Source organism: Neovison vison, chromosome 5 (genome assembly GCF_020171115.1).
Source record: "Neovison vison isolate M4711 chromosome 5, ASM_NN_V1, whole genome shotgun sequence".
NCBI lineage: Eukaryota > Metazoa > Chordata > Mammalia > Carnivora > Mustelidae > Neogale > Neogale vison.
Window position 1 is genome coordinate 121731209 of NC_058095.1, and position 25364 is coordinate 121756572.

At 35.2% G+C, this 25364-nt stretch overlaps 1 protein-coding gene across 5 annotated transcripts in view; it reads left to right on the plus strand.

Moving 5' to 3' along the window:
- The window catches only part of TDRD3 (tudor domain containing 3), a 171847-nt gene that overhangs the window by 92923 nt on the left and 53560 nt on the right, over positions 1-25364 (plus strand). For all 5 annotated transcript variants that reach the window (XM_044249844.1, XM_044249845.1, XM_044249847.1 and 2 more), the window contains exons 6-10: positions 4261-4332; positions 6783-6932; positions 12616-12756; positions 15615-15771; positions 16871-16996. In XM_044249844.1, coding sequence (XP_044105779.1) covers positions 4261-4332; positions 6783-6932; positions 12616-12756; positions 15615-15771; positions 16871-16996 — 646 coding nt within the window. The remainder of the gene's footprint in view (positions 1-4260; positions 4333-6782; positions 6933-12615; positions 12757-15614; positions 15772-16870; positions 16997-25364) is intronic.

Here is a 25364-nt window from a genome sequence, read left to right on the forward strand (position 1 = left end):
GCATGTAACCCAGAAGTAGAATTACTGAGTCATAGGGTAATTCTGTGTTTAATTTTTAGAGTAACTGCCATATTGTTTTCAGCAGTGATTATACCATTTTATATTCCCATCAACAATGCACAAGAGATCTGATTTCTCTACATCCTTGCCAATCATTTTTATTTTATCTTATTTTTATAATAATCATCTTAATAGGTGTGAAGCGAAGTCTCATTGTAGTTTTAATTTGCATTTCCTTAATTCTTAGTGATATTTAGTAGCCTTTCATAGGCCATTTGTTTATCTTCTTTGGAGAAATATTTAAGTCCTTGTCCGTTTTTTAACTGGTTTGTTTAGTTTTTTATCATAGGAATTCTTGGTATTTTCTGGATATCAGTTCTTTAACAGATGTATGACTTGCAAATATTTTTTCATATTTGTGAGTTGCCTTTTACTCTGTCAGTAGTGTCCTCTGATGCATAAAAGTTTTTAATTTTCGTGAAGTTTAATTTCATGGTTTTTTCTTTTGTTACCTGTGCTTTTGGTGTCACATCTAAGAAATCATTGCTAAATCCAGGGTCCTGAAACTTTACTTCTCTGTTTTCTTTTAAGTCTTTTATGGGTTTGAATTTAGTATTTGATCCATTTTAAATTAATGTTTTATATGACACAAGTTAAGGGCCCAATTTCATTGTTTTGCATGTGGATACCCATTTTACCAGCATCATTTCTCTCCTCCCAGTGAATGGTCTTGTCCACCCTCATCAGAAATCATTTGACCATATATGCAAGCAGGGGTTTATGCTGGGTTCCTTATTCTTTTATTCCATATGTGTGTCTTTATGCCAGTACAATGCTATTTTGATTATAGTAATGTGTGGTAAGTTGTATACTTGAGAAGTGTGAGGCCTTTTTCAGATAGTTATGGCTGTTCACAGTCCCTTGAGATTCCATATGAATTGTAGGATGATTTTTTCTATATCTGCCTGCAAACAAAACTTTTTGGGATTTTGATAGGGATTGCATTGAATCTCTAGACCACTTTGAGTAATATTGACATCTTAATATTCTTTCAATCCATGACCACAAGATATCTTTACATTTACTGTAATCATCTTTAATTTCTTTCGACATTTTTTATAGTTTTCAGTTTCTTAAGTTTATCCCTAAGTATTTTTGATGCTATTATAAATGGAAACTTAACAACTTGCTCTTGTTTTTCATTCATTCTGGTTCTCAGTAATGACTTCGGGGCATTCATATGTTGGTTTCTGGAGCCTCTTTTCTCCGCAGGTTCCTCTTTTACAAAACTCTGCCCTACAACTTCAAGTTGCATCAGCCTGCCTGTGTTATGAAATTCATTTTCTCAATGTTGCTCTCTGTGCTCTCTATCTGCATCATATTTCTGAGCAGAAATGCTGAGCTCATCTTTTTTTTTTTCTTTCTTTCAGGGATTATAGTCCTGCAATACTTCTTGTCCTATGCCTTAAAACAGTTGTTTCTTACATCTTGTCCAGATTCCTACTTGTTTATAGAGGGAGATGAAGTCTGACTTTTGTGCATTTGTCAGGATGAGAAGTAAAAATCCCATGTTTGAATTATATAATGTATATTGAGAGATGGCATTATTAGCAGCTTATGTGAGCTTTTTGAGGAAATTATAGTATAAATTGAAATGATTGATGTTTGAAAAATCCTATTCTTATATCTAAACTGAAGCTGAGAAAAGGACCCTAGATAATTGTATGCATTTGCTGTTTTTTTAAAGTAGTTTAAAATCTTAAGTATAGCTTGTAAAGAAATATGAAATTCCTATACTGTTCAAATTACTCTGCTTAATCAACTGAATAGTATTACTGCCTTTACTCTTAGCATTCTTTTTTCAAAGATTTATTTATTTATTTGAGAGAGAGAGAGAAAATGCGTGAATGGGGGAGTGGCAGAGAGAGAGAGACACTCAAGCAGACTCCCCACTGAACACGGAGCCCAATGTGGTGCTCCATCTTATAAGTTGGACCATCTCTTAAGTTGGACACTTAACCAACTGAGCGAGTCAGGCACCCCTAGTCTTAATATTCGTTATATAAATTACCTAAAATGCATAGCATTCTTTATATAATTGGGGAACTCTAGAACATGTTTGAAAAGTGCACTTGTTGATTTTTTTTAAAAGTTCTTTCCATCCACTATTTAACAACATATTTTAAACATAGCAATTTCTAACGATAATTATTAAAGGTGCATAAAAAAATTTAAAGTTGAAAAGATGTATTAAATGACAACTAGTGTTAACAGACATTTGTTAACACCTCAAAAATAAAACAGATAAGAGGAATTGACTGAAAGAAGTCCTTCAGATGATTCCTTGTGATGTTTTCGAAAGATTTTATGATGTGAGAAATTGTTTTACTAGGAGGATCTTTTTTCCCCATTTTTATAATGCACTGTTATCTCTCTAGTCTTAAATGCAAGAAGGAGATAAGGAAACTGAAATTGGTGGGGTTTGGAAGCTTATTTTTATTAAAGAACAGTGGGCTGATTACTTCTTCAAAGTATAAATTGATTTGAAAAACAAGACTTTATTGAGGGAATTTTACCATAATTTAAAGTAACCTCCATATCAGAAACTATAATAATATGATCTCTTTAAATAATTAGAAATCACTTTTATCGTAAGTATCCCTAAGAACTGTTGCTAATCACACTTTGACACCAACTGAATGTACTTTCCACACTAACCAATTCTCCACTTCTCTATAGACACCACATGGATATCCCAAAATATAATTCAATTTTGACACTACGTGGAGTTAGTACAGACCCCACAGCTTAAGGACTCAGTCTCACAAGATTTGTCCACCACTTCAGATGCCAGTTGCAAATAGTGGGTCCCCAGGTTGCCCACACTTCAGTCCAGTGTGGTTACAAATTGGGGATACTCATGACTCCCTGCTCAGTTTTGAAAATTTGCTATAATGGCCCACAGAATTCAGGGAAACGCTTTACTTACTATTACAAGTTTATGATAAAGGATATTAACAAAAGATACAAATGAACAGCCAGATGAAGAAGTGCAAGGTCTAGAAGGGTCCTTAGCTCAGGAGTTTCTGTCCTAGAATTGGGTGTGTTCTACCCTCCCAGCACATGGATATGTTCACCATCCTGGAAACTCTCTGAACCTCATTGTTTAGGGTTTCAGAGGAAACGCATTATATAGGCATAATTGACTAAACCACTGGACATTGGTATTAGTTCTTCTAATTTAAATTACTCTAAGAAGGTCTTCTACCTTCTTTGTTGTTGTTGTTGTGTGTGTGTGTGTGTGTGTATGTGTGTGTTTAAGTTTTTTTTTTTATAAACATATAATGTATTATTAACCCCAGGGGTACAGGTCTGTGAATTGCCAGGTTTACACACTTCACAGCACTCACCATAGCATATACTCTCCCCAATGACCATAACCCCACCACCCTCTCCATATCCCCCCGACACCGCAACCCTCAGTTTGTTATGTGAGATTAAGAGTCTCTTAAGGTTTGTCTCCCTCCCAGTCCCATCTTGTTAGTCTTCTACCTACTAATCATATTATTGGTGCCTCTAGCAACCAGCCCCCATCCTGGAGCTACTGGGGGGACCCATCAATAGTTGCCTTGTTAGCATAAACTCTGGTATCCTCAAAGAAGCTTATTATGAGTAACAGAAAATGCACCTCTCACCCCTATCACTCGGGAAACTCAAAGAGTTTTAGGAGCTCTGTTCCAGGAACTGGGGAGGAGGACCAAATATATATACATATACATATATATATATATTTTTTATTTTTTAATCACACTATCACAAGTATGTTGTTTGCTAATAGTTTTTATGTCTAAAAATTTATTTTGAAGATCATTTCCAGGTAATGTTTGTCTGTCAGAATATAGTTTTAATATGCTTTAAAGTAAAATTCTTATTACCAATGTTTGTTGTCTTGAATTTACCCCTTGTTGAGGAGGGTTTTGTTTTGTTTTGTTTTGTTCTTTTTAACTAGTTAAGTTTTCCTTTTATGGGAGCAGGTTAATAGGTGCTTCTGAAAATTGTATTTGAATGTGTAGTTTAGTATGGGGAGGTGAGAGGAGAACGTTTGCGTAGTTATTGTCTAATTACATAAAATATTTTATGTAGTTTGAAATAATTTATAGAAGGCTTTTTTTCCTGTTCTGTATGATCTACTAAAGTAAGTGGATTCCTGGTACATTGTAAATGGTATAATTTCTCTTTTGTGACTCACTTTTCTCACAGAGCTTGTCAAAACACAATAGAAGTAATATTGGAACTGAAGGTGGACCACCTCCTTTTGTGCCTTTTGGACAGGTAATGACTTTAATGTTGGCAGATGAATTTTAATCAGCAAAAAATTGTTTTTCATTTGTATTGAAACTTGTTTAGTTTTATGCTGAACTATTCATTTAGAGGTCATGGGAGTTATGTGGAAATATATTAAATATAGAAATTTAATAATTGTGGAGTTTTTTAATTAAATTATTGGTGTAGATTCTTTTCCCAAGAGCTTGTTAACCCAAAGATTGAAACAATTAAGAGGCATACCTGAAGAGCAGCAACTTAGAACTAATTAAGATAGGATGGGGCGGCTTTTTTTTTTTTTTGAGAGAGAGAGAAAGAAGAAATTCAAAAGTAAGAGGACAAATGTATGCTGTAATTTCCCTCTTTGTCATGGAAACACAAAAGAGAGAGAAAATGAAAGTGTGAACAGAAGGGTGAGACATAAATGTGAGAACGCAGAGGCAGGGAAGGGCCTCATTGCACTTCAGTGGGGCCTGCTGTCCCAGCTGTCCTTCCCTGGATTCTGTTCTTCTGCCTTGATCCAAATAACGCATCTCAGGCGAGAACTTAATATCATTTCTATTTGATGCTTATTTTTTTAACAACAGCAGCCCTGATCCTTCTCTCATAAATGCTAAAAGTGTGCAACTTCCTATTTTTCAACCCAGCTTCTGCAAAATGTTACATTGAAGTAACACCTTGGCTGGCGGGTATCTTGGGTCATCCTGATTGTACTCAGCGTCAAAGTGTATTCATAACAGTCTCCTGCAGCCTTTCCCTACTTTATCCCTGCTGAGTGTGAGAATAATACCTGTGGCAGCTTTTCCTTTACTTCATGATGGCACCAGCATTTAGCTGTTAGTAATCTGCCTTGCATTTGCTCTTTATTTTTCTTCGAGAGTGCTAGCTCAGAGTGAAGATGAGTTGGGGACACAACAGGTAGGAAACAGAGCTACATCATAACAGTTTTGGTTTGGTTTGGTTTGTTGTGAAAAAAACATCTGGCTGATCAGCAGATAAATGGGTACAGTCAGTTGACTGGCATCCTCTTCCAAAAATATTTTTGTAGGGTCACCTCAAAATTAAAGTCATTCGTGCATCATTACTATTTTGAAAATACTTTAAAAATATGCCCATTTTACCATGCTTTGGAGCCAGGTATAGTCAAAATGAAAGGAGGCATGATGCCCTATAGTCTGACCCATGTTGATGCTGTTCTCTCTTCTACCAATGTAGTAAACCTTCAGAATGGAAATAGAGCATAAACAGTCTAATAATTGGCATTTGAATCTAATAAATACATGTTTGCAAGAATTTGCTTTCCTCTTAAACATTTTGGTGATAATATTTCTTTCATGAATTGCTGAGAGAGACTTATAATATATTTTTAAGATTATGAAGAGTATTTTTTAGTTTTTTTAATTAGGAAATATAAGTGATGGTTTCGATCATATTATTTTTTATTAAGTCCATTCTGAAAAAATCTTATTCAGTTTACCTTAGCCTTGTACGTGGGTTAAAGATAGATAATGCTGGATGTGTTCTGGTATCAACAGGATATATTTATATTGCTGAAAATCAGTATTTGTTTAACATATTTGTTTGAGAGCATGTTTTCCTTTTTTTTTTTTTTTAAAGATTTTATTTATTTTATTTGACAGAGAGAGAGATCACAAGTAGACAGAGAGGCAGGCAGAGACAGAGGGGGAAGCAGGCTCCCTGCTGAGCAGAGGGCCCGATGCGGGGCTCGATCCCAGGACACTGAGATCATGACCTGAGCCGAAGGCAGCGGCTTAATCCACTGAGCCACCCAGGCTCCCCTGTTTTCCTTTTTATTATTAAATTGAGACAAGGTTCATTTTATAGGATTTTTACTGCGAGGATTAGAAGGGAGAGCAGAACTCAGGGCTTACTTTTAGGCAGTGATAGCTTTCTTAATTTATCTTATGAAACTAAGAATCAAAAACTTTATAGCCTGATTGAGAGAACAGGTACATTTTTAGTTTTTGGTTTATAAGTTCAGAGACAGCTCTTTATATTTAAAATAATCATACTATTTAAAATAATCCTCATATGCATATTATGGCATAATATAGAATTCAAACTCTTAATAAAAAACCGACCTTATCTCTTCTTGTGCAGTAGTATAGACTGTTTGAAATTTATAATTGTTTCACGTTTCAGTTGTTTCAAATACAGCTTAAATCTCTTGGTTCAATATGTATTTTAAATATGTGCCCTATTTTAGATAGCCACATATTTATGTAGCTCTACATTTTATTTACCTGTTACATTTATTTAAAAGTCAACTTAATCACTTTTCTACCTTTTTTTTTTTAATCTGTGAGAAAGAATTACAGTTTTATGAGCTCTCAGTTGTCAGTGACACAAACAGTTCTTTTAAGGTATTACTTTCTTATGAAAAACTTGAATCTCTTTTGGAAATACTGAAGTGTTTTGTTTTTATTTATTATTATCAGAAGTGCATATCTCATGTCCAAGTGGATAGTAGAGAACTTGACCGAAGAAAGACATTGCAAGTTACAATGCCTGTCAAACCTACAAATGATAATGATGAGTTTGAAAAGCAAAGGACTGCTGCTATTGCGGAAGTTGCTAAGAGCAAAGAAGTAAGAAACTAAATCATTATAAATTTTTTTATTTCTTGTCAGTATGTTCTATTTAGGTTACTTATAATCATTATTGTCTTTTCATGTAAGGTAACTAATTCAACAAACTTTTGACATTCTTCTTGCATATTTTATCAGTAGAAATGCCACAGTAACTTATGGAGTCTTAAGCTTACACATTTTGCTCCTACGTTCTTTTTCTTAATCTCCTTGACAATTCTTTTTTTTTTTTTTTTCTGTGACAGAGAGAGTGGGTTAGAGAGGGAGCGGAAGTCATGGGGTGGGATGGGGGGAGGAGCTGACAAGGGAGAGGGAGAAGCAGACTCTCTGCTGAGCAGAGAGCCTGATTCAGGATGCAGGACTGGATCCCAGGACTCCAGGACTCCAGGATCACGACCTGAGCTGAAGGCAGACACTTAACCCACTGAGCTACCCAGGCGCCCTCTCCTTGACAATTCTTGCTAACAGACTACCCTTTTCTCCCTTCGTGCAATGTCTTTCCATCATATGTCACTTGTAGAGTCCGAGAGCACAAGCTCTGGAATCAGACAGCCCAGGAGCATATCCTGCTGTTAGATTACTTAGTTTTTTCTGCCTTATTTTCCTTCATCTATGAAAAGAGAATAATAATGGTACCCACTTCCTAAGGTTCCTGTGAGAATTAAATTGATAATCTTTAAAACATTTAGAATCCTGCATGGCACAGATCAAATTTTCCTTCACTAAAAGCACTCAATAGATGTGACTATTGCTATTCTTCAGTATTTCCTATGTTCTAAGGTACATTTTTTAAAAAATCACTTTTAATGATTCTGAAATTAATGCATTTTGCATAGTTCATATAAAATAAATTTCTTCTTTCCCAAAAAGCTATTAAAATTATGGAGTTTAAAAAGAGTTTATTGGGTATATATCAATTCCTTAATGATTACAGGAAAGTTGTTCTTTTGCACATTTTTCTCGCACAAACTTTCCTCCTAAAATTTTGATATGGTTATAGCTATTTACTGGAATATAGTTATACTATAATATGCTTCATCTTTTAAAAATCATAATTGATCACATTATATTTTCCATAATATTTGATAAGTAAAGAATTCTAGTTTTCTGAAAAAACTTAAAACTTCTCAATTTGTATATGAGAGAGCTGCTGTTGGCTCAAAACTAACCAAACTTGCTTAGTGTTACTGGCAAATCTAGGACTAACCCTATGTGCATTATAGTAGATTATCCCTATATCTATATATCCTTCTATATAGGTAAGTATGCTTGCACACACACACACACACACACACACACACAGATTTATATTTAAATGTCTGAACAGCAAAATCATATGACACTGTAATTGCTCTGAAAAGATGTTTTGTGATATCTCCTTAAACACATGGATTTGGTGGTGTCTACAGCACATGATCAAGCCATGATTTTCATTTATTTTTCCTTTATTCCTTAATCAGCAAATATATTTTGAAAATCTATATGCTAGGAAGTGTTTTATATTTTATTTTGTATTTTTGAGAGAGAGAGAGAAAGAGAACAAGCACGGAGGGGTGAGGAGGGGCAGAGGAAGGGAGAGAGAGAATCTTAAGCAGACTCCATGCCCAGCCTGACACAAGGGCTCAATCTCATGACCCTGAGATCATGCATGGCCTGAGCCAAAATCAAGAGTTGGACACTTAACCAACTGAGCCACCCAGGTGCCCCCTAGGGAGTATTTTAAATGCTTAGGTTAAATCAGTGAACGAAATAGACATAGACAAAAGATCCCTTCCCATATTAAGCTTATATATTTAGTAAAGGAGACAGACTATTAGTGCACTGAGTAAGTAAGTTAAGTGGTAGGTTAGATGTTGGGTAAGTGCTATAGGAAGAAAAAAGATAGAGTAGATTGGGAAGTTCGGAGTGCCAGTTGAGGGTAGGGTGCACTTTTAAATACAATGGTCAGGAGCACCTGGTCTGGGTGGCTCAGTTGGTCTAGTGGCTACCTTCGGCTCAGATCATGATCCCACGGTTATGGGAATGAGCCCGCATCAGGTTTCTTGCTCAGCCAGGAGCCCACTTCTCCTTCTCTCTCTGTGCGCCACTACGCCTGCTTGTGCTCTCTTGCTCACTATCTTTTTCGCTGTGTCAAATAAATAATAAAATCTTTTTTAAAAAATAAATAAAATAGGATGGTTTTTATTTCAATAGAAATTGAAAATTCTTTTAAAATATTTATAGTTTACATTCTAGTAAGGACACTAATATAAACATGCTGAATAAGTAAGTTGTAGATTTCAGTTTTAAATAGAGTAATTTGATTAGGTCTCAGGATGATGAGATTTGAACCAAGACTTAAAGGAGGTAAGAGAATTAGCTATATGGTAACATGAGAAGAAAAAGCCTTTGCAAAGGTTCTAAAGCAAGAGTATATGTTCATGGAATAGAAAGGTAGCCAGTGGAAGCAGAGACAACAAAGGGACCAGAGGTAGAATGTAAAGTCAAGGGTGAGAATGGAGGTCAGCTTATGTAGGTCTCTGTAAGTCATGTTAAAAGCACTGACCTTTATTCAGAGAGAAATGAGAGCCTTTAGAGGGTTTTTAGTACAGTAGTAACATCAACTTTAAAAAAGCTAATTCTGGCTGCTAGGTTCAGAGTGGATTTTAGAGAAAATTGAATCAGATGATTAGGAAATTATTAAAGTAATCCAGGGAGGGAAAAATAATGGTAGCCAGAATGATGGTGGCAGCTGTATAGATGGTGCCAAGTGGTCAGATCCTGGAATTTTAAAAGTAGAGCTATCACGATTTCTGAGATATTGAATGTGGTACATGAGGAGAGGTGTCATGAATAATTCCAAGTGTTTTGCCCTAAGAAGTTGGCAGGTTAGAGTTGCTTACTTTGAATTGGAGAAGACTATAGAGGAATGGGTTTGAGGATAAAGATTTGGTATTCTGTTTTGAACATGCTAATGTTGAAGTGTATCTGTGAGACATCCATGTGGCTTCATAGGCAGTGAGACAGGAGTATAATTGAAAAAGTAAGCTTTAGAAGAGTTACACATTTGGCAGTTGTAGACATATATGGATGCCTTTTGAAAATCATGAGGCCAAATGAGATCACCAAATAAGTGCTAAAGGGAAGATAAAAGGGGTAACAAATGAACCCTTGTAGCACTAAAGGTTGTGTAAAGAGATTGAATCAGCCAAGGTACAACCAAGAAGATAGGATCAAAACAAAAGAATTCAGAAATTGCATCATGGAGAAAGGGGTATTGAACTCATCAAAAGCTTTTGAAAGATCATGTAAGATGTGGTCTAAGAAATAATGTAGAGTTGGGGGATTCATTTCCTCCAGATTCCTCTAGACATTCATGTGGATGGTAGTAAGATAAAATATACAGTGCTAAGAGAAAGTGAGTATGCAGATATTGGTGGGTGGGTTGATGTGGTGAAAATCTATGCAAGTTCTGTAATGATTATTTCATTTTTTTTTCAGTGAGGTAGTAAGCAAGGTCAATAGTAACCATGGAGAAGAAGATGTTGGAGGTTTGAGGAGTAAGGGGAATATGTAAATTAGCAGTCTAGTAGATGGGGAAGACAGTTAGGCTAGGGAAATATAGTAAGATTGCTAGGGAGCATTAAGGGCCCACATGAGTGTCATGGTCATGGTGATTTCACGGATCCCTAAATTGTACAGTATGGACAAGATGGTGTCACTCATAAAGGACAACATCATTTACCTTATGGATAATGTTTTAGTTGTGTTGTTTCTAAGTATTTATATGTTTAGTGAGTGGCAACTGTTATAAAACAGTGAAAAGCAATTCTGAAAATTTATCCTATCGTTTAATCCATAAAAATGGGAAGAAAATAATAAAGAAAAGCATCCAGAAGATGGGATTGCTTCACTAGTACCCAAAGAAAAAGTACTTTTGGTGTTATGGAATTTTAATTCCAGAAATATATTTAATTTGGAATACATCAGTGTCCAGAGTTCCCAGGTAACTGTGTTTTAATATATTAAGCAAAACAGTTAAAGTTGCCATGGATTGTGAGTATTTACCATGTGCCAGTTACTAAATTGATCACTTTGTGGTGTTGGTGTCATTTAATTCTTACAATGTCCCAATTAGGTAGGTTTTCTCATCCCTGTTTAAAGAATGAGAAGCCTGTCTTGTGGAAGGTGGAAGAGATAGGCATGAGATAGGAAGTGTTTGAGTTGAGATTTAGTCCCAGTCTTCTCAAGTTCCAAAGCCTATGTTAACTATACTACACCATCTCCCAGTCCAGTTAACTTTAGATCACAATTATATAAACTCACATTTTTTTGTTACAGTTTTATAAGTAGATGACCCTCTAGACATTGTAGATCTATTGCATAAAACAAAGAATGAATGGTCTCTTTGAAGATGTGGTTTTAGTTTTGGTTTAAATAAAATTTAAATATTATGGTGTATCAACTCCTAATCAGTATTTAATATGTTGTCTAGTTAATGCTTATCCCATACTATTTTTCTATTTCTCAGGTTTTGTTTCTTTATATTTTCATCTGATTCAAAACAATTTCCCAGTGTTATGTAAATGTATATCTAGGATGTTTTCTTACTGTCATAATTTTAAAACATGTGTAAAGCTACTATTATCACTAATAAAAAGCAACTGTGCACTTCTTCCTCTTTTATTAGATCTCTTAGAACTATAAAGATATTGTATAACCAGATGTTTAATTTGATATTGTATAAGTAACAGTTTATGGGTTGCTTTTCAGTCATGATTTTGTATCATTCCAAACTCATGTTCTTTACATTCTAATCTTTTCTCTATAGTTTTAATAAAAATGAGATCAAATCTGATTTTCAGAGGTGATTAAACATAATTATTCAAGCAAATCAGGCAAAATAAGAAATAATGGACTTTAAAGTTTTTATACATAGTTGGTAAGATGGCGTATTATATAATTAATGTAAGTAATAAAATCAGTAATGAGAGTTTTAATCTAGTATTAAAATTCATATTATTTGTTTCCTTTTTAAGATCATACAACCAGAGTCACCTGGGTTAAGCAGTCAGTGGTTTAAGTATCTGACTCCAGCTCAGGTCATGATCTCAGGATCCTGGGATTGAAGGCCACTATGAGCTCCCCACTCAGTGGGGAGTCTGCTTGTCCCTCTGCTCCTCCCCTACTCATGCACATGTGCTCTGTCTCAAATAAATAAAATCTTTTAAAAAAAGATTATATAACCATATTACTGGATTACAGACATAATGTAGCTGATTCCTAGACATATTTAGTGCCTTGCTAAAGATAGACTTGCTATACAACCCAGGTCTTATGATATCAGTAAAGTATTATACCCTAGAATTATTTTAATACCTTATCTCCATTATGCTGGTACTATTTTATTTTCTTCTATATTGTTGTCTACTTAAGTTTATTCTGATGACTTGCCTAGAAGACTTAAATATTTCAATTAACATAATTTTTTAATTGCTTCATCTGGACTTGTAGAAAGAAGAGATTATGGCTAGTAGGTATTTGTTTTAAAATAATTAGTTAACATTTTTTTTTCATGCAAAACATAATCAAGAAGCTTTTAGGTGCTTCAGTTTTACTAGGTGCTTTTCGTTGTAGATTAGTCTTTAGAGCTACTTTTAAATGTTATTTACTTACATCTCTTTTGTTTTCCTCCTATCACAAGACCAAGACATTTGGAGGAGGTGGTGGTGGTGCTCGAAGTAATCTCAACATGAGTGCTGCTGGTAACCGAAATAGGGAAATTTTACAAAAAGAAAAGTCAACCAAATCTGAGGGGAAACATGAAGGTGTTTATAGAGAACTGGTAAGGCTAAAGAATCAACTACAAAATTAATGTGTTCTTCCTTGCCTTGATGATTTTTCTGTTCTCTCTCATAACTACCACTGGCTTTGTTCAGTGTATTGTGAATAGATTTCACAATTCTAAGGTTTTCATTAAGGATTATAGTTAATCTATAGAAAATTTGGATTAATTGAAAGATAATTTACTTAAAACCTCCATTTTACTTAAATTTCTAATGTCCAAATAACACCTTTTAGAATGGATTGATAAAAAGCCATCAAATTAAATAGAGACATTTAATAGAGATTATAGTCTCTAAGATGATGCACCAGGTTCATCACTTCCCTTCCCCACATCTTTCTCACATTTTGTCTGAAGTAATTTTGTTTTGCTTTGCTTCACTCTGTGGGAAAAATGTATTAGAACAAATTCATGTATATTATGGTCTCATTTGCAAAATATACCTGGATTTTTAAGATAAATGGTAGACATCAATGTTACTTCTGGTATGCTGCAGTGTCCTCAGATATAAGGGAACTGATAAGAATTCATTTTGCTCTGCCTTTAGAAGTTAAATGACTTTAGGTGATTTTATCTGTAGGGCACAGAATACTAAGACTGGCTTAAATAATAGGGATTTATTATTTCATATAACTAGAAATTCAGAAGTAGATGGTTATAAAGTTTGATAAATTCAGCCGTATAACAATGTTAAAGCTCTGGTGGGCATCTCTGTGATTTTTGGCTTTCTTCTCAGAGTTACAGGATTCTCTGTGTGTTAAAACTTCACACAAAAAGTTCAAAGGCAGGAAAGAAAGTGTATGGGTCTATTATATCAGATAAGAAAATATTTTCTGAAACCTTCAGAAAATTCCATTTATGTCTTTTTGACTAGAGCTAGGTCACATGTCTGCTTCTAAATCAGTCATTGGCCAAGGAGAATGGGTTTATAAATGTGGGCCAAGCTGTCTTTCCCTTGAACATATGCAGGTTAGAGTAGATATAGTGAGCTGAAAAAATATGGTTTCTGACTAAAGAGGCCTTCAAACTTCAGTAAATTGAGAATACTTCTTTAGGGAATGTCTTGCCATACATAGAACATCAGAGACCAGCAGTTTGGGGTTGTGGTAAGGATTAAACACATAAAGAGAGTGACATCACAAAGTTGGTGGAGTAGAGAGCTCCAGGAATTGGCCCCACCACCCAAACAACTGTTGAGCTGACAAGTACTCTTTGAAACAACTATTTTAAAACTCTGGAGCCTGGTAGTCAGACCCTTGAGCATCCGGAATAATGAGTGATGAAGAAAGAGGCTGGTTACTGGCTGACCATGGCGATAATGGAACAGAGACTTCAAGGAATGTAATCCTTGCAAAGAAAGACTGGAAAAGTCACCGAACAAACTCACAATGGCAGCTTTCATCTATTAGCAATAGTAGTCCCTGAAGAGGAGGGAGAATCCAATTTCCCAAATTATTGCCATTACACAGCATTCAAAATGTCCAGTTCTCAAAAACAAAAAATTACAAAGCATATCAAAAATGAGCAAACTATGACCTATTCATAGGAAAAAAAGAAATGAGAGAAATCATCCCTGAAGAAGCCCACGCATTGGACCTACTAAACAAAGACTTTAAATGAACTATTTTAAGTATGCTCGAAGGTCTGAAGGGAACCATTGACAAAGAACTAAAAGAAATCAAGAAAATAGTATATGAACAATTAGGGAACCTGAGCACTTGTTGTTATATGCAACTAATGAACCATTGAACACTACACCAAAAACTAATCCTGTACTATATGTTGGCCAACTGAATATAATAAGAAAAAAAAGAGAAATTATAAAAGGAAACCAAATAGGATTACTGAAGCAGAAAAAGCATAGTAGCTGAAATAAAAAATCTAATTAGCAGATTCAACATCAGACTGGAACAGGTAGGGGAAAGAATCGGTGAACTTTAATATAGGGTATTGAAATTATTAGGTCTAAGATGCAGAAAGAGAGAAGAGTGAAGAAAAATAGAGGCTAAGGGACTTTCGGGGTATCATCAAATGTACCAACGTATACATTATGTATGGGAATCCCAATAGGAGAAGAGACAGCGGAACAGAAAGACTATCTGAAGAAATAATGGCCCCAATTTCCCAATTCAATGAAATTATGAACCTACAAATCCAAGAAATTCAGTGAACTCCAATAGGATAAAGTTAGGGAGAGAGATATACCAAGACACATTATAATCAAGTTGCTGAAAGTTAAAGACAGAGAAATCTTGAAAGTTGTGAGAGGACAACTTTTTGAGCAATTCATCAAATTCAATGGATCCTGAATAAGATATATGACCAATATCTGATTAGAAACTATGAAGCAAGAACTCAGTGGGGTGATATCTTGAAAGTACTGAAAGGAGGGGGGAGCCTGTTAACCAAGAACTATTATCCAACAAAGCTATTATTCAAAACTGAAGGAGACCATCAAAAGGACAATTTGAAATACCAATGTAAATTTGAATGTAAATTTATGTACATTCAAATTTAGTACATTATTCTAGTACATTTCTAGTATCTTTGGTACTTAGTACATTTTTCTAATGACTAAGTACCAAATTCTTTTGCATGTATATGTTCTTCCGTTCCTTCTTTCTTGCATTTGTTACGGTAGTTGTGAGGTCAAAGAGTACTAGAGGCACAACCCCACATATCATATAGATTTTTTCTTAACTGTTGATATGAAAAAGCAGCAAGTGAGTGATGTATTAGTATGACATTTTTCCATAAGCAGGAGATGTAATTTTTAGTTAAAAAACAGTGTATGGTTAAAAACTTATACCTTGTTTATTTATGGCCATCAGCACAGCTTTGCTTTTACTTTCTTATAGGTCGATGAGAAGGCTCTGAAACACATAACAGAAATGGGCTTCAGTAAAGAAGCATCGAGGCAAGCTCTTATGGATAATGACAACAACTTAGAAGCAGCACTGAATGTACTTCTTAACAGCAATAAACACAAACCTGTTTCAGGACCACCTCTGAGAGGTAGAATTCATTAAGCAATGTGCCAGATAATATTGGTTGCTTTTTTGGCTGGGGTTTCTCATGGGGGAGTGGGAGTTACAAATTCATTTCTATTTGTGGTAAGTGGAAGAGCACCAATTTTAGAACCACGGAGACTTGTTTAACTTACTCTGTTTATCTTCATCTTTGTGTACAGTAGGTCTGATAATATTTAACAGGGTTGTGATAAGCAGTAGAGAAAATAGGATATGAAGTGAGTAGATCTATTCTTAATTTCTAGAACTATGCCCCTTACATAAATGACGAGTCTGTCAACTTTTTAAAATTAACAAGTGCATAACTTTTTTTTTTTTTAAGATTTTATTTATTTATTTGAGAGAGAGACAGTGAGAGAGAACATGAGCGAGGAGAAGGTCAGAGAGAGAAGCAGACTCCCCGTGGAGCTGGGAGCCCGATGCAGGACTCAATCTCAGGACTCCGGGATCATGACCTGAGCCGAAGGCAGTCGTCCAACCAACCGAGCCACCCCGGCGTCCCAACAAGTGCATAACTTTTACTTAGTGTTATTCTTTAGTCATTCCAGCCTTAATCCTATATTCTTTTAAAGGATAAGCATTTAAAGAAAAATTTTATAAAAATAATTTTTTTCTCCTAGAAGATAGGAGAACATGAACAAATTCAAATTTCCAAATAGATCATTTAGAGGACTAAAGGTGTTAGTTAATATAATCATTTAAAGGAATGCCTGGGTGGCTCAGTCGTTTGAGCATCTGCCTTTGACTTGGGTCATGATCCCAGCGTCCTAGGATCAAGTCTCACACTGGGCCTTGCTCAGCATGGAGCCTGCTTCTTCCTCTGCCTGCTGTTCCTCCTGCTTGTTCTCCTTCTCTCTCTCTCTCTCTCTCTCTCTCTGACAAATAAATAAATAAATAAATAAATAAAATCTTTAAAATACGTATATTATCATTTAAAAACTTTTTTATTTAAAAGATATAGAATATACAGAAAATATGAAAAGAAATACAAAATCAAACTTAAAGGTGACTGATGATTATATTTTAGTGTGTTTTTTCCTTTTGTTTTTGCATGCACAATAAATATATCTTATTTACTTCTTCAGGCAAAGGAAAAGGAAGGGGGAGAATAAGATCTGAAGAAGAGGAGGAACTGGGAAATGCAAGGCCATCAGCACCAAGCACATTATTTGATTTCCTGGAGTCTAAAATGGGGACATTGAGTGTGGAAGGTAGGCTAACTTAAGGTAGATTTCTTTTTAAAAGACCAAACTTTATTTGGAATTCTACAAAACAAAGGTTAATAAAACAATTAACAATACAAACCTCTGTTGTGGGTGTTAAAAATTTTAGTTACAGACTTCCTGTTTGACAGAAGCACAGTATAAAATTTGAATTGTTACATTCTGAAAATACTAAAAGGTAGCTTATTTTGCCCTCTAATTGTATGATGGATGATATCACCAAACTCTTTCCCCCACCTTTACTAGATGACAGATTTAGCTATGAAAACAGTTATGTTGGAGAATTTATATTATATAATCTTATATGAAGTTTTGACTGTGAATCGTCTATCTCTTCTTTCTCCATATATTATATATCATATGAAAATGTTCACACAATGAGTCAATATGCTCTCACAATATGATGTATTCCTTAATATGATATATTTTAGTAATCATTGTAAATACTGAAAAGATAAATAAGTGTGTTAAATGTGTATCTATTTTTCTAAGCATAGGATATAATAAATGTTTTCTAAAATAATATGTTTTTAAAATACGACTCCAGAGGCACCTTGGTGGCTCAGTCATTTAACCATCCAACTCTTGGTTTTGGCTCAGGTTGTGAGATTCAGCCGTATGTTGGGCTCTGCGCTGGGCCTGGAGCCTGCTTAAGATCCTCTCTTTCCCTCTGCCCCTTCCTCCAGCATCCCCTTCCCCAAAAATAAAATATGATGCCAAAAAGCTAAGGAAATACACTTTTAAATTCAGTTTTCACTTTCAGATATATTTTTAATTAAATGAAAGCCTGGAGATAAAATGCTTTGATAACAAATTCAGTGTCCAGATTTCATGAAAATGGAAGCCTATTGCTAGATTATAAAGAAAAGGCAGTGTATTTGGAAAAAAATTTTTTTTTCGATGTAGATGTGATTTGTAAGCAGACACATGTAACAGTAATATTTTCTTGGTTATAAAGCATAATGTGGTTTTTCATTGCTGTTTAATAAGTTACCATGAAGCCAGTGACTTAAAACAATGCAAATTATTTCATAGTTTCTATGGGTCAGGAGTTTAAGCAAACTTAGTTGAGGCCTTTGCTTAAGATTTCAGTTGGGGCTATGATATTAGCCGAGGCTTAAGGTCCTCCTATCCCAATCACTGGTTGTTAGCAAAATTTAGTTCCTTATAGATTAAGATCACAGTTCCTGTTTTCTTGCTTAATGTTGCCTGTGGAGGCTCTCAGCTCTGGGAAGTTGTCGGGTTCTTGCCACCTGACCCCCTCCATAAGCAGTTCACAACAGGTTTCTTTGCTTCTATAAAGCCAGCAAGAGACTCTGTACTGCTTCTTCAAATCTCTTGACTTCCTGATATTTTTATCACAACTCCCTTTATACTCTCCCAATCAGAACTTATGTGATTTTTGCTTTCCTTCTGTTTCTGTACATTTGCTTTTGATTCCTGAGTGTCTCCAAAATTATAATAAGGTTGAGACCGAAAATGGTAATTTTATGGTGACCTGTGTATCTATAAGACTTCAGTTCTCACAGAACATATTTTATATCAACAAAATGAAATAATATTAGCATTCCATTTGCAAAAAGGTATCAAAGTTAAGATACATGACATAAGTACTACACTAAAAAACAAACATCAGTGTTAGATTCGCTTCTAAGGACACAAATTTATGAATGCATATGGTAATACAGGTGAGTGTTTTAATAGATGTGTTTTCTTTATGTCATTGTTATTAATATGACAGAATCTACTAGCATGTGAGAAAAATATAGACATTATAAAATATATGTAATATTCCAGATCCTTGGTTTTTACAGAGAATATAATGTGTGACCTTCATAAATTCCTAAATTCAAGAAATTATGTATTTTAATATTTGTACAGTACAGCCTCTAAATTTGATCCCAAATCACATGTTCTGCAGTCATCCTAACACCAGAAATTACCCCCTCCAACTTATATTAGTTTTTGTTTTGGTTTTGGTTTTGAAGAGAGAGAGAACACAAGCATGGGAGAGGGGCAGAGGAAAAGGGAGAATCTCAAGCAGGCTTTACACCCAGTGCAGAGCCCAATGCAAGGATTGATCTCACGACTCTGAGATCATGACTTGAGCCAAAATCAATGCTTAACCGACTTAACCTGGGAGGGACGCCTCCCAGGTGTCCCTTCGTTTTCTGTCATATTTGGTGACCACTATTCTCAAGAAGCAAAATTTACATTCATTCCTAGAAGCACTGTGAGGGCAAGCCAGCTAAAAAAGATGGGAGATGGGCAGAACGCTTCTTGGAGGAGGTGGCATCTTAGACAAATCCACAGAGCAATGCTGGATTAAGGACAGTCCAAGTAGAGGGAGCTCTGCATGTCCAGGCTTGGAGACAGCAATACAGCAGTTTCCCATCTTGGGACAGTGTGAGGGAGATGAGGATAGAGGACCAGAGATAGAAATGGTAAGCTGGGGACAGATACAGAGGATTTTGCCCTAAAGAGTTTTTATTTCATCTAGATGGCAGTGCAAAACTGTGAAAGGGTTTTTGGCATGAGAGCAATGAAGTTTGTTTGGTGCCTTCATGGAAACAGTTTTTTTTCTCTCTGTCTGCAAGGCAGATTGGGATTGGGACTGAAGCAAGACTGCATTCTATGGGTTACGAGGAATTCTTCATTCTATAAATGTATTTTATGTAGTATTTATTTATACCAGGTCTATAGCCAGTGGTGGGGATACAGGACGTAATAAAACAGCTTTTTCTAAACATTCAGGGAAATAGAGGGATCTTGTAGCTCTTGCCCCAAAGAAACTTATTGTCTAGTTTGTGAGACAGAAAAAAACACAAATTAAAGGGGCATAGAAATACTTAAAAGGATTTATCATTTATTTAGTGTAAACAACACTGAACAAAATGTAAAGGCTTAGTAGAAGCAGTTATGAATACAGCAATCAGACATGATCTGTATTTCTCCAGGCATACCTTGGAGATATTGCAGGTTCAATTCCAGACCACCACACTAAACCTTTTAGTGCAATAAAGTGAATATCACAAAAAAGTGGGTCAAATAAAGTTTTTTGTTTTTCAGTGCATACAAAAGTTATGTTTGTACTTACTGTAGACTATTAAATGTGCAATTGCCTTATGTCTAAAAAACAGTAACATACTTTGATTAAAAATACTTTATTGCTAAAAAATGCTGTTATCTGAGCTTTCAGAAGGTCATAATCACTGATCACAGATCACTATAACAAATATAATAATAATGAATAAGTAAAATATTGTGAGAATTACCAAAATGAGAGACAGAGACATGAAGTGAGCAAATGCAGTTGGAGAAATGGTGCTAGTAGACTATCTGGACTGAGAGTTGCCACACACCTTCAATTTGTTAAAAAAAAAAAAAAGAAAGAAAAGAAAGTACTATCTATGAAGTGCAATAAAATGAGGTATTCCTGTAATCTTTGATAATATTTAATCTTTTACTTCAAAGTTTTATTGCGAAAATAAGACCAATCAGTTATTTTGAATGGCTGGGTAATACTTTAATCAGACAGACTTGAAAATACTTTTTGGTTTAATATTTTATTGTTTTAAATGTTTGACCAAAAGCTGATACTGTCAGTAGCGGCTCTTCCTACCTAAAACTTTTTCTTTGATGATGTTGACTCATAAGAGATTGATTATAACACACATGACCATAAACAGCTGGACGATAAATTGGTATGTATCACATATACACTGAAGGTTATTGTGTCCATAGATGCTTCTTACATTGTCATGGCTCTGCCTTCATGTAATCAATCCTGTTACAGTGAAGGTGACAGGAGAGATGTGAACGCTCGCTTGTGGTTGCCAACCTCACTGTTACTCTTTCTCTTGTTAACCCACTCAATGCTACTGCAGTTTTCTTAGGGAAACTGGGGTTCGTAGTAATTGGATTGAATTGTTGAAATGCACTGAATTGTTTTTCTGCTCATTTTATGATTTTATGTGTTTTCTAAATTGGAAACAAAGCCTAAAATAACTTTTTACTTTCGTAAAATTGAATCTCCACTTTGGTGTTCTCTCAGAATTTGGTCATTGTTCTATATATCTTGAGTTCTAAAATTGACTCTTTATTGATGGGAGAAAATGTTGGCCATTTTTCTAAGGAAAATTTAGGAGGCTTTTCAGGATAAAGTTTGCTCTGTGCTGAAAATAAGAGTTGAATCTTCATGAACAACTAATGAAAGAAGTGAGGCTATTATAATTTTAATGTTCATAATACTGGTGTCATTATGTGGGTCTATTACGGTCCCAGATTGATTATAAATAATCATGACTGAGTGATACATGTATTGGGGGTTTTTACATTTTTGTTTCTAATTTAGTTGAATTATCAAATCTTTCTTGCTACTTTTTTTTTTTGAAGATTTTGTTTATTTGAGAGAGAGAGAGGTCACAAGTAGGCAGAGAGGCAGGCAGAGAGAGAGGAGGAAGCAGACTCCCTGCTGAGCAGAGTGCCCAATATGGGGCTCGATCCCAGGACCCTGAGATCATGACCTGAGCTGAAGGCAGAGGCTCAACCCACTGGGCTACCCAGGCGCCCAAATATTTCTTGCTTCTATGTTTTGTATAATATGAACTGTGTCAGGATTTTAATTTTAATACCCTAAAAATAACCTTTTAGCTGAGTAAATGTAGGCCTGGATGGACTTATTATCATAGCAGATTCTGTGTAATGTGTCAGGCTTCTTGGGGGAAAAAATGCATCCTTTAAGAATATACTTCTAACAAATTTAAGGCAGGTTAGTAACACATTTACCTTCATATTATATCATATAATTCTCTCTAAAAGGGTGCCATCATTTCTTTATTCTAATTTTTAAAAGTTCTGTCAGAGGTTATTGATCATCACATGTACTTAGACATTTTCTTATAACATTTAAATTGGAATCAAACATAATTCTAGTTGACATTTTTATCAGTATTCTGAAAAAAAAATGAGGTTAGATTACATTATTCTCTGAGAGTAATCACTAATTAAAGTGTTTCTATGTGATATGTAATGACTTGATGTCAACTTGGGAAGATTTAATTGATCAGCTTGTGATAGGGTTGTGTTCCAGAAGGCTCTTGTATATAGATTTTTCTTTTTGGATTTGGTTTTACAGACTAGATATTATAATTGGTGGCTAGATAATGAAGCCAACTTTCAAAAATCAATTTTTGTTCCATATATAACTACCACTTAAAATGATGTCCACTGAGAATATGTTTTTTTTTTTTTAAAGCTTTTATTTACTTATTTGACAGATAGAGATCACAAGCAGGCAGAGAGGTCGGCAGAGAGAGAGGAGGAAGCAGGCTCCCCGGTGAGCAGAGAGCCCGATGTGGGGCTCCATCCAGAACCCTGGGATCACGACCTGGGCTGAAGGCAGAGGCTTTAACCCACTGAGCCACCCAGGCACCCCTATGTATTTTAAATTTCAACTTGAGATAGAAAGAGTAGGTTTGATTCTTTCTATTATTATGGAAGATAGATAGATTGGCCAGAGATGGGGGTAGGAATGCCTTGAGATAGTGACTTTACTCTTTTAACTTTCTACATCTAACTAAGAACAGGATAATCTTAATTTGTTCTGAATGGGCAACAAGAGGCATTGTGAGAATAATGGACATAGTAACTCTCTTAGATCTGTATTTATCTACCATTCCCATTTTTGTGTAATTTATTCCTAAATTTTATGTTGTCAGTTTTATATATGTTTCTTCATATTTTGCATCAAAATTTTAGAAAGCAAAATAAAGAATATAACCTAGTTATATGCAGAGTAAACACTTAAAAATATGAAGAGAATTCAAATAAAGACATTTTTATGAGAAGGATAAGATTTAAATTAAATAAATATAGGAACTAAGAACTCAACCGACATTTATTAATGTTGGACATAGTCATAGGTGATCAAGCTTCCTCTTTCCAGGATCCAGTCTTATCTCCCACTTTCCCTCTTTTGTTTCCTGGTTCATAGATTTCTGTAATTCCTCAAGAAGTATGATTATCTGATTCTGCCTTTTTGGCTTATTGGTGGTAATTGAGAAGAGCACCTCTTACCTAGTTGTATCTGTGTGCCTTGTACTTCCAAAGTTGGTGACTTGTATCTATCTTGTAGGGTATGAAGGCAGTAAGAAATAACCAGCAGCTTCTTTTCATATCACATTCTTTTAAAGCATCAGTGTCCTTAGTTAGGAAGTCTCAGTTTCAAGACAATAGGCTACAGTTTAAAAGTACAGTAAAGAGTTCCAATTTCCTGTTAGGGGGTGAGGAGATTTTCACTATCCTGCACTCTTTTTTGCTAAAACGTTTTACATTTGAGATTCTGTCACTTATACCATCCTATTTTCTGGCACCAACTTCTAAATTAGTTTGCTTTAAGATATCTCTCTGCCTGCTTGTGATCTCTCTCTCTGTCAAATAAAATAAATAAAATCTTTAAAAAAAAAAAGATATAAGCCACAGAAATGCAAGTAAGCAAAAAAAAAAAAAAAAGAATTTTTTTGCTCGATAACTGGGAAATCTTTCTATCTCTGCATTCTGCTATTTTGTTGTTGTTGTTGACAGAGTGTCTCCACGTGGTAGAAACGATTGACTCAGGTATCTCCACGTGTAGCATAAGGCCAATATATAATGGCATAAATGGAGGTAATAAGACTCAACTTTGCAAGTAAATGGGGGGGCAAAGATAAATACCTTTAATCATATAATTATTCGTTACCCAAGCTCAACTGAGTCCTACTAGGGATTTTGGCATTCATGTATATGGAGTGGCTAGGATAGAAGCCCAAAGAGACTTGGAGAATGAACACACTAGGGTATTGGTGTGTCAAATCTCCTTTTATAATATGAGATAAAAGGTAATTAAAAAATACATATGTCAGAAACAAGGAAATGGTCCTCATACCTGGGAAGTCAGACAGGAAAAGGCCTTCTTAGTCAGGAAAGGCCTGTTGGTCAGGAAAGCACAGGACATCTTAATTGATTAATTAATTTAATTGATTGCTTCAGTATTGTATGTAAAGAGGAAGGAGTAGTTCCCACAGCTACCTTCCCCTTCAAAGCACGATTCTGTTATCAAAAGAAGGAGAGACTTGGACAGGATTCTGGTGCAGATAAATACAACTGATTCTTTTACTAACTTCACTCACGAATCTTTTTTTTTTTTTTAAGATTTAAGACTGAACTACCCAGGCGCCCCAACTCAAAACTTCTGTATTTACCAGTTGTATGTCTTTGGGCAAGTAACATAACTTCTGAAACCTTAATATCTTTATTGCGAAATGGGGAAATAGTAGCAGCACCTAAGTTGTAAGGTTGTTGAAAAGATCAATTAGTTAATGCACATAAAGTGCTAAGCATAGTGCTTGGCACATAAGGCTCCATATAAAGGCAGTTCTACCACGACCACCACATTCATCATCATTGTCATGATTAGCAGTAGCAGCAACAGCCTCCTCCACTCATCATCCCCTCATCTCCACCGCTACTGTCCTACTCCAGGCCTTCATCAGTGCTCCACTGAATCTTTGCAGATCTTTATCATCCTATTCTCCATATCGTGGTCAGTCATCTTTTAAAAATTTGAGGGCGCCTGGTTGGCTTGGTTGGTTAAACATCTAACTTCAGCTCAGGTCGTGATTCCTGAGTCCTAAGATCAAGTCCTACATTGGACTACCTGCTTAGCGGGGAGTCTGCTTCTCCCTCTACCCTTCCCCCCTGTTCGTGATCTCACTCTCTCTCAAATAAATAAATAAAATCTTTAAAAAACAAAACAGAAACATGAACTTGATCCTACTACCCCCTTGCCTAAAATGCTCCGTTATCTCTTTCCAGTGGCAGAAAAATATTCAGATTCCACTACATACACTGTTTTTGTGGTGTTCCATCACTCTATTTCCTGTGAATTTTGTGAGAAGTAGCATTTACTTAATTAACATTACTGCATAATTTCGAATTCTGCATAATGTTGAGATATAAATAATATATTTAGATGTTAGCAAATATAATATTGGTGGTTTGATGGGTAAATGACATGACATTGCAGGCTTTTGATAGTTGTTAGGTATCTTTTTTGGTTTTGTTTTATTTTATTCAAGTTTCAAATCAGCTTAAATAGGTTGACTTAAAGATTTATAGCTCAAATTTTGAAAACTGAAGAAGATGGGGCTGTAGGAGGGAAATGTGATATAGTGGTAATGGCTTAATTGGAAAGGTGGGAAACGAAGTCAAAGAGAATATGTATATTTTAGACCAGATGTTCTTGTGAAGGGTTTCCTCAGGAAAAGATCACCCAAATACAGATCTTCCTTGACTTAAGATAGGGTTACAACCTAAT